General features: G+C 31.6%; 1 protein-coding gene across 1 annotated transcript; it reads right to left on the bottom strand.

Moving 5' to 3' along the window:
* Positions 1-8,190: 8,190 nt before the first annotated feature.
* LOC11405785 (lectin 10-like) lies at positions 8,191-9,695 on the bottom strand. Its single transcript, NM_001424619.1, has one exon. It carries the CDS (start codon positions 9,688-9,690, stop codon positions 8,827-8,829), a length of 864 nt encoding a protein of 287 aa, NP_001411548.1. The 5' UTR covers positions 9,691-9,695; the 3' UTR covers positions 8,191-8,826.
* Positions 9,696-10,347: the final 652 nt, after the last annotated feature.

The raw sequence follows: 10,347 nt of genomic DNA, 5'->3' as shown, positions 1-10,347 counted from the left end.
AAAAGTTATTTAAAAAATAAAGCGTTTCTATAATTAAAGGCAGGAGCGGTTATGGTGCACAAGGAAATCCTTATGCACCGTGCATAAATCCCAGTCCATTAACCGGTAGCCCAACATAATTGTTTCCTACACCCCCAAGCGAAACAAAACGAAACAACACTACAACCGCGGAAATCATCATTTTAGTTCAATGATGATTTCAGAGTGTTGATTTGGTTGAATGACAGTCATAAATGTCCTTATTATAGTATGTTTTGTATAAAACTATGCCAAAACTGTTTTGCTGTGGAAATGGTTTCTGTGAATTGTACTCCAAAATCATTAGATGTACTTAATGGTTTCCAGTTGTTGAAAAAGTTTAAGGACCTAGAGCCATTGCCATCATTCAGTTTTGGACTGACACAATTGGAGAGGAGGAAAGAAATGGTTTATGTGAGTTGTACTACAAAACAATTAGATGTACTTAATGGTTTCCAGTAGTTTCCCAGCCATAAATCCCTCTAACATCACAAAGATTTCGAATCCAATAACAACTTCAGATCTGAAACCGTGAACACAAATAGTGACGAAACAGTAACATACAGCAATCAACACAGCACCACTAGATCGAAGAAGAAGAAGAAAACGCGAGGGAAGAAGAGGAGCGAACCGGCTCAACAACAAGTGAAGCAAAGAAAATTTCGTTTGTGTTTTAATCTTTAGATCTACTCCTTCTCGTTGTGTTTTTGCGCGATCCGAGTTCAGATTTGACTTTAAAACGAAAATGGATGTTGAAAAATGGCTTTAGTTTTTAAAAAGGGTGAGTTTGGTTCTCAGGTACGGCGCCGCCGCCACCTCTGGCCGGCAACCACCGCGCCGGAATCATCATGTGTGGCCGGAAGAGATAAGACTCATTTGAGTTCTTCGTTTTCTTTTCCAGAATGTTGAAAATTGTAGAGAGAGAGAGACAGAGGGAAAGCTTTATGTTTTAGTGAGAGAAATGTTTGAAGCAAATGAATTTTGATTTGGTGTAGTTTGAGAAGCCTATGATTATTACACGTATACACTAGATCTGATGGTTGTGAAGTGTTTATGCACGGTGCATAAGGATTTCCTTATGCACCATAACTTTTGTCGTTTCTATATACTCAGAAAAGTTCACACCACCCAAAAAAAATACTCAGAAAAGTCCATCATGTGTAACCCAATAACATGCATCAGCTAATACTTGACAGTACTATATATAAATGGTTTAAATATGTATTTCATCATTGCAATTAGGGGTCGTTTAAAAATTGGTCCTTGTAATCGCTAATCATGGCAATTTACCCTTGCATTGTTTAATCATTTAAAATTTAGTCTCTCTCCCCACTTAATCACTGCTACATCACTAATTTGATGACGTGGCAATCACTGCCACGCATGAAATTCCAATTTTACCCCTAGGTTATCCAATTCTTTCTTCAATATTTTGTCCTCTTCTTAAGGGCAAAATTGGAATTTCATGTGTGTCTGTGATTTGCACGTCATCAAATTAGTGACGTGGCAGTGATTAAGTTGGTCAGAGGACGAAATTTTAAATGATTAATGATTGCAAGGCTAGTTTGCAAGGATTAAAACGACCCCTAATTGCAAGGATGAAATACATATTTAAACCTATATAAATATATGCCTATTTCAAAAAAAAAAAATATATATATATATATATATATATATGCTCATTGTATGCTATACTTTACACTGGATGTGGTTGCCAAGGAGGTTGAATTATTAAAAGATATATTATATAGGAAGAGGATTAAGAGAAAAAAAGGGGGGCAGCCATCAATAATGTTATTTCCATTTTCGTATATCTTGGCTTATTTGACATTTAAAAGCGTTTGGTGAACTATAACAATCAGTTCTCCATTAATTTTTTTGTGATCTTTCAATGAGAATTTGAGATTCCTCAACAAGCACAATATGAATGTATGTACATTGACCTTTACTTCAAGTGTGATGCTAAATTATTGTTACTTTTTATATTAAGTGTGATATAATTTTTTTTCGATGGCCAAATGTAATACTTGAGACTTTGATGAGGAGCATATTCCAAAGTCTCAAACCAATATCACCGGACCAATCCGTGAGTTAGTTTTATTTGTTAGTTAACGCTTAAATGAAAATTAGTCACAATCTTTTTAAAAACATAAGAACTTATTTTTATAGAAAAAACATATAAACTATAAACTTAAAAAAATCATTTAAAATATATATCTCTCAAATGTTAAATTAATTTTAAATAAAATAAAATACGACATTAATAAATAAAACAATATATTAATTTTTAATTGAATGTTTAAAATCCGATGTCATGAGTTGTTTCATATTTCATCCGTATATAGAACATATAAACAAACGAGAGATCCAATAACTTCAATGTATTTAGTAAAATATTTGACATAAAACATTTGAATTTTTGGATAATTTATTTTATTATGGAAGGGGTATTTTTGTTTTTTTGACGAGAGGAAACAAATTATTGTATTACATTAATAATAATATTCTGACACATGTAAGAACATCAATGAAAAGATGGTAATAGCATTTTGGCTTAATTGCAGATCTGCTCATCTATTTTCATTTTTTTTGGAATTGGTTCCTTTATTTTAAAATTTGACAGTTTTAGTCCTTCCATCATATATTTGAATTATAAAAATGGGATGTGATAAATTTTAAATGTAGTGGAATATGATATGAAGATAGAAAAAGATTAATATCGATGAAATTGTAACAAAATTCCTTTAAAAATTTCATTTAAAACATATCGTATCACAATATTTTAGACAAAATATGTGATAGAGAGATCAAAATTGTCGAATTTTAAAATAAGGAGATCAATTTCGCAAAATAATGAAAATAGAGGGATCAAAACTATAATTAAGCCTAATATTTTATAGTTGGAAGCTACGAAATACAAATGGACAACATACATGCAATATTATATAGTAACATGTTTTGTTATTTGAGAAGAGTCAAGGAATCATTGTAGAATAGAAAAATGACAAACTACCAAACGTCAATATCTTTGACTTTGTTTTCTAGAAAGACAATGGCAAATGGATTTAGCACATAGTGGAGCATAGTTCTTTGAGGAAATAACTTGATAGAGTTACTACTTGGTAGAACTATTATTTAGTTTAGTAAAAAGTTTGATTCTCTCACACCACAAGTGCTAGTAGCAAGGAAAAGAAAGATAAAGAAAAAAAAAGTGTGATAAATAATGTAATGAAATGAGTGTATGAGTTTTGTAAATATATACCTGATATTTGTGTTTCTAAGTGGAAGTAACACCATTCCGAGTCTTCAAGTCTCTTTCACTGGACCCATGCCAATAAAATCAATAAAAAAAAATATGTCACTAACTCATAATACAAAACCCTTCATAAAATATCATAATACAAAAATGGCTATAATGCAATTTTACCCCCCTATTTTGATTGAATCTGAATTTTACCTCCTCTATTTTAAAACTCGGAATTTTACCCCCTCTATTTTTATTGATTCTGGATTTTTCCTCCCCTATTTTAAAACTCGGAATTTTACCCCCTCTATTTTATGTTTTTCAGGATTTTGCCCCCTCCCCCTATTTTATCCACATAATTAATTATTTGTATTAAATGTTTTTAATGAAAAAATAAAAATAAAACCAAAAAAATACTAAAAAAATGAATAAAAAATACTAGAAAAAAATGCATAAAACTAGTATGATCTCTAAAAATAAAATAAAAAACTAGTATGAAAATAGAAAATATTTAGAGGTGCAAACTAGTTTTTTCATGTATTCTTAATTGAATTTTTTCTTGTAATTTCATTGTTTTTCTATTTTTTAGTTTTTTTTCCTTATATTTTTTTACCAAATTAATATTTTCTAATCGTTTCTTTATTTTTCTATTATTTTTTGGTTGTTTATTTAAAAATAGGGGGTAAAATTCTGAAAAACATAAAATAGAGGGGGTAAAATTCCGAGTTTTAAAATAAGGGGGGCAAAATCCCGATTCAATCAAAATAGAGGGGGTAAAATTCCGAGTTTTAAAATAGGGGGGATGAAATTCAGATTCAATCAAAATAGGGGGGTAAAATTGCATTTAAGCCTACAAAAATTAATTAACAAATATTGATGTGAAGAAAAAGTATACAAAAAATAATTAACAAAATATTGATGTGAAGAAAAAGTGTTAAATGAATGGAGAGAAGCTAACCAGAGAAGAATGTTTAATTTTTTTTGAAGTTAATACAATATGAATGTATAATAAAAAAATGTTAAGATATTTGGACATCAAGGCTGTGTTTGATAACACAAAAAAGCTAGCATATAGCTTGTTGGATTAGCTTATAAGCTTGTTAGATGAAAACGTGACGTGTTTGGTAACAAGCTTTTTTCATGAGCTTATAGCGTTTTTTGAAAAGCTATTTCAAGTAACTTTTTAGCTTATAGCTGGTAGCTTTTTATATTTTCTTCCAACTTTAACCCTATTAATTTAAATGAATTATTTTTTTAATTAAACAACTACCTATGTTCATCTTTATAACCGCCCCATTTTGTCCCTTAAAAAAAATGCCACGTTGTATTTTTTTTTTTAAGGAAATGCTTTATATTTAGATTCATTCATTTAATGATGCATGTGGTTCATAATATGGACCACATACATCATTAAATGAATGAACCTAAAAAGTCAATTTTGCTTATATTAAAAAACGGAGGGAGTAATTAATAAATAGAAATAAAATGAAATGCAAAAATGCTAAAAAGAAATAAAATGCAAGACAATACAAGATAGGGACAAACGAAGGGAAAAACGTACCCGAATGGACAAAATTTCGAACGGACTTTTTCTGAAGAGACAAAAATAATTAGAGGTGGAAAAGAATAGCTCGTCAACACAAGCTAAAGGAGAAAGAAGAGAGAGAAACTCTTTGACAACTCAAGAGGTTTTTGGTGTGTGTAAAAGTGAGGAATGAAAGCTATATTTGTAGTTGAGGGGATTGATGAAAATGGAAAACTGATTTAATGGTTTTTTATGGTGATTAAAAGGTTTTGATGATGATTTTTGGAAGAGGAAAGGTTGACATTGCACTGATTGTGGCGTGGAGCAAAAAAAGTTTTGGACCTTGAACATATTTTTATTGGACTTATTCTAAGTAATAAATAAAATAAAATAAAATAACCTAAATAGAAAAACAAAATAAAACCAAAATAAAAAATAAATTAAAATATGGAAATAAAAATAAATAAAAAATAATAAAAATAAAAAGATAAATAAATAAAAAAAGACTAATAATAAAACAAAAACGCGGGCCTCAAACCGAACCAAAAATGAGGTATTTTAAAGTACCTCTCTGTCGAATTTTTCTGTGAAAAGTCAGATAATATTCCGTATCAGAGGGTGTATGAATGTAGGGTCTTAGGTCAAAAATTGGGATATGATATGACTAGGATTACCCCCACTTATAAACACATTGTCAGCCAATCTCCTATCTGATGTGAGACTCTTAACACAAACTCCTACGAGGAACATTTATAATTTAAAATATTACTTATGATGTGCGTATCTTGAGTGTCTTTGAGTGACGATAGTAACAATCAAGATTCAAACCGAGAATTGGAGTTTAAAGGCTAATGAGCTCCATTTAAGAATTCGAGAATTGGAGTTTGTAGAACAAATCTTATTTGGGTTTAATTACCTTTAAACTGAACTTTAAATTATTAAAGTCTCATTCCCTTAAAAAAAAAGAGGATTAACATGCCAAAATTTAAAAATAAGAACACATATTTATAATATCCGTTTTAGGGTTAGAACTCTCGGACATTGTTAAAGTTTATTTTTTTTATTCTTTTTATCTCTTTAATTGCCCCTTTTTTAAAAAATATTTTTAGATTTTATAGAAAAATATTCTTCATTATTAAACATGAACTAGACATTTTCTTAAATTAAACAAAAAATTGCTAAAGGTTTCTTCTTCTTTTTTACACCAAAAAGAGTTTTATCTCAAACCACCAAAAGTCACATTTTAATGCAAATGTTTTTCCTATATTTTTTTATTACAGTTATATAATTGTCTTACATTTATAAGCTAAAAGTAGGAATAAGACGAGCAATAGTGTGCACATTTTTCCGTTAATCTATCACACTTAGTTGTATATTTATTTTTTGTTAAGGTAACCCAGTGGTTATCCAATGAGGAACATTTTTTTGTTACAGGACTAACCAAAACAAACAAACAAAACGAAAAAAGAAAAACAAAATGAACAAAAACTACTTTCTAGAAAAGAAAGTGGCAGCCGCGTCAATTTTAAGGAGGCTCAAACGATTTGTTGGCGGAGAGTTATGGAGGAGGAGTTATATGTCTGATGAAGCACAACGTTTAGCCATAAAATCTGCACATTGGTTTCCCTCGGGAAGAGTGTGGCAAATTGTGACATTGCTTTGCTCAATAAGATCTTTGATGTCTTGAATCAAAACAACATAGACATGGAATATCATGTTGGGACCTTTAATAAGAATGATACAATGTAAAGAATATGAGTAACAAACTAACTTTGAGATGTCCATCTCTCTGGCCAACATCAGACCCTTGGAAATAGCAAATAACTTAGCATGAAGAATGTCAGACAAATGTTGGATGTAGTAAGAGAAACCTGATAAATAAAACCCAACATTATTTCTTAAGACTCCGACATAGCAAGCTCTAATAGGAGAGCCGAGACAACTAACATCAACATTAAGAATGATGTTGGAGTGATTGTTATTGTTCCACTTGGTAAGTTAAAGTGCCATTCGAAGCTAAAGGAAAGCAAACTGATAAAGTTTCAACCATACTGTGAATGTTCGAGGAGATATGGTTAATATTGTGAATGTTAGGTCTCATAGCCAATGAGGAACATTATTGATACAATTACATATTTATTTTATCGCATATTGCAAATTTTGACATATATATACCTTAATCAAACAATTTTGGAAAATATGATAAAAAATTCTTTATAGTACCATATATTATTGGCTTAATTGCACTTTTGGATCCCCTATCTTTCCAAAAGTTGCGGTTATGGACCCCTAACTAATTTAAATACAAAACAGCCCCCTATGTTTTGATTCTTTGGTAGTTTTGGACCCCCAAGGCAAAAAAAAAAAAAAAAATTGACACATGGCACCTCACTTAGGGTGCCACGTCAGTGTTGACCGAGTCAACAATGGGCTCGGGGTCTAAAACTGCCAAAGAATCAAAACATAGGGGGGTGTTTTGTATTTAAATTAGTTAGGGGTCCATAACCGCAACTTTTGGAAAGATAGGGGTCCAAAAGTGCAATCAAGCCTATATTATTTATTAGTCTTTTCTACCATGGACTAGACTATCACTACAAGAAATTTTCCATTTCGCAACGGCAAAAAACCGTTGGCAAATGTCCAACATCCGTTTGTATATGTCTTAAAACCTATACCAACGGACACTTGCTACCGTATATTATAATTCTCATACCAACAACAAAATGCCGTCCCAATAGCTTATACCAACGGTAAATTAGGATGTTGGAAAAATATTTCGGAGCTATACATTTAATGTTGTTGCTACTAGTTCTAAAAAAAATATACACCCTCCGGTCATTATTATAAGCAAAAATCTACTTTTTAAGTTCATTCAATAAATGATGTATGTGGTTCATTAAATAGGCCACATATATCATTTATTGAATGAACCTAAAAAGTAAAATTTTGCTATTGAATGAACCTAAAAAGTAAAATTTTGCTTATAATAGTGACCGGAGGATGTATGTTGTTGCTTCTTAGAGGGGTTGTTTGAGTTCGCTTTTAATTTACTCTTTTCTCTTCTTCTTTTTTTCTTCTCGATACCCATAATAGCGGTACATCCTTCTTTAGCAGAGGAATTTGCTTAATCTAAGTTGTTTCAAATTAAAAGGTAAATCAGATCATCAATAGTCTCATTGTTCCACCATTGTTCTTCAATAAAAATGTTTCAAGGAAAATATTTGAGTGAGTAGGTTTCAAAATCAAGATTTTGAAACCGTTTCGAGGCGCAGCCATTTGTCATTTAAAATGTTAATAGATTTGACTATACCAACGGGCCAACACAGCTTCCATTCTAAATAATCCAAGTGGCTTGTGTTAATGTTGAGTGAATCAATGATGAATAGAAAACAAAGAAAAATGAGAGAAAACATAGTGTATATTAATTGTATTGAAATCTCACATAATGAGTGAATTTGCAAGCTTACAAGTATTCATACTATCTTAGTGATGGATCACACTAGGCTAAACTCCACACTAGCATACAAGATAAAACTTTCCAAGAATATAGGAAAATAGTTATGGAAGCTTTCTAACTAAAATAGCTCAAAGATAGCAATAGCTTGCACTACAAGTTACTGCAAATTATGGTGTTCCTCTTCTATATCCTCAAGCAAACTAAACTCTATCTTGTTTTTATTTAATTCCAAAAGCCTCCCACAAGTTGGAGTATGATATATCTTGATCATGCATCTTGGAAATGGAAGAATTGAATTTTGGAGGAGGTAATGCTTCTGTGCTGAAGTCTTATATTTGTTCTTAAGTGGAGATGGGAAGCAATCCGAGCACTCTCTTTTGTCTCGCTCCCTTATCTATATCTATTTTTGACGTTAGTTGATGGCTAATGATACTGACATGGCAACTTTAGTTTGAATTTAAGCTTAATTAACAAAAGGACGAATAAAATATCGGTTCTTATCATATGGGCACAAATGAGCTTTGAAGTTATGAATATTGAAAGTAATAATTTAACTCCCCAAACTTCAAGAGTTACTGGTTATTACAAGGCTGATTCAAAAGACCAATTAATGATATCATGTGTTTCAACCAGTTCTCCTGTAGTTGCAGAGAAACCTATTCTAACCCATTCAGGCAAAACACTCCTTAGATCAACAACAACTGAAACCCTAGTGGAATTCCACTGAGTCCCAGGATAAGCCACAAACACACTCAATCTTTTAGACTCTGAGTTATAGTTTATGTTAGCTTCTCCTAAAGCATTTCTTGGCACAAAATTAATAGGCCATTGTGCATATTCAAGGGAAACAATTGACCCAACATCAATTCCAATGTGAGGAGATTGAAATGATGAAGGAGGGTCCCATTCATTTGTAAAACCATCAAATTCAATAGCTAATATTGGGGTTTTGGATGGAGGAAATGCATTTTCTGGGTCGAAAAGACCAAGATACCCTCCGCTTGAATTTTTTGGTACGTCAAAATGTAGTGGTCCCAGATAGAAAGCGAATCCGTCTCCATGGAGATCTGAATCGTTTGTGTTCACGATAAAGGAGAAACTAGTGGAGAAATCAGCTAGTTCTCCACTAGTTTTATCCCAAATATGAATTGGCGTGAGGTATGTCGCACGTCCAACGGTATTAGGGAGTGGTTTACCAGATTGGTCAGTTTTTGTTAGTCTTAAAATGCCGTCGGAGATTGAGGTGTCACCCCTTAAAAATATGTCGGGATTTTCTTTCTCGAATTCCGTTATGCTGAAAGCAACGGTTTCTGATCGTGGTACTTGTCGTGATTGCCATGATGATTGTGATTTGATATTGTGGTATTGTAGGAAGAGGGAAATGATGAAGATTGTGATGAGTGATGAAGAAAGAGTTCTGTTAGATTTTAAGTTGGAGAGAGCCATTTTGTGATGCTTGAAACTAAGGGAAAATGTGTTTTTATTTTATAGGAGGGTGTTATGTTGGCCGGCTAGGAAAATAGTTTATAAAGTATATATAGTAATCAATTGCCGAATGAATACGACAAGCAACTTGCATAGAGGTGTGTTGCCATTTGCCAACTAATTTAGGTGGAAAATCCAAGGAAAAAAAGCTAGATATTAAGTCCAAAAAATGTTGTTAAAAAACACTGAAATTTTCATGTTTCTTTTCAAAACGATCATGGAATACGAGGAGAAGGGGGTATAATTGTGGAGTGCTTATTTATTGGTGAAAATATGTTTACAAATTACTGAAAGTTTATCATTTTACAACAAATACCTATTACCAGCAAGTCGATGTACTATGTGGTGATCATTTATGAGAAATCGTCTGATTATTATTATAACTAGTTAAAACCCGTGCTTCGCACAGGTTGAATAACGTATTTTGTAAAAAAATTGTTTTGAAGGAAAAATAATCAAATTAAGGGAAATAGTTGCATTTTTCTAAAAGATTGTTGTTGATTATAAATGTGAGAATTAAGTAAACATATTACACAAACATTAGAAATGTGCACCTTTTTAAAATATTTATCAAAGCATCAAAAGAGCATATACTACGATCAATATTCGAGATAGTAG

This window comes from Medicago truncatula, chromosome 5 (assembly GCF_003473485.1).
Source record: "Medicago truncatula cultivar Jemalong A17 chromosome 5, MtrunA17r5.0-ANR, whole genome shotgun sequence".
NCBI classification, from domain to species: Eukaryota; Viridiplantae; Streptophyta; class Magnoliopsida; order Fabales; family Fabaceae; genus Medicago; species Medicago truncatula.
This window is presented reverse-complemented; position numbering and strand designations above follow the sequence as displayed.

Coding starts and splice junctions, on each gene's coding strand:
- LOC11405785 (NM_001424619.1), bottom strand. CDS start 9,690: ATGGCTCTCTCCAACTTAAAATCTAACAGAACTCTTTCTTCATCACTC.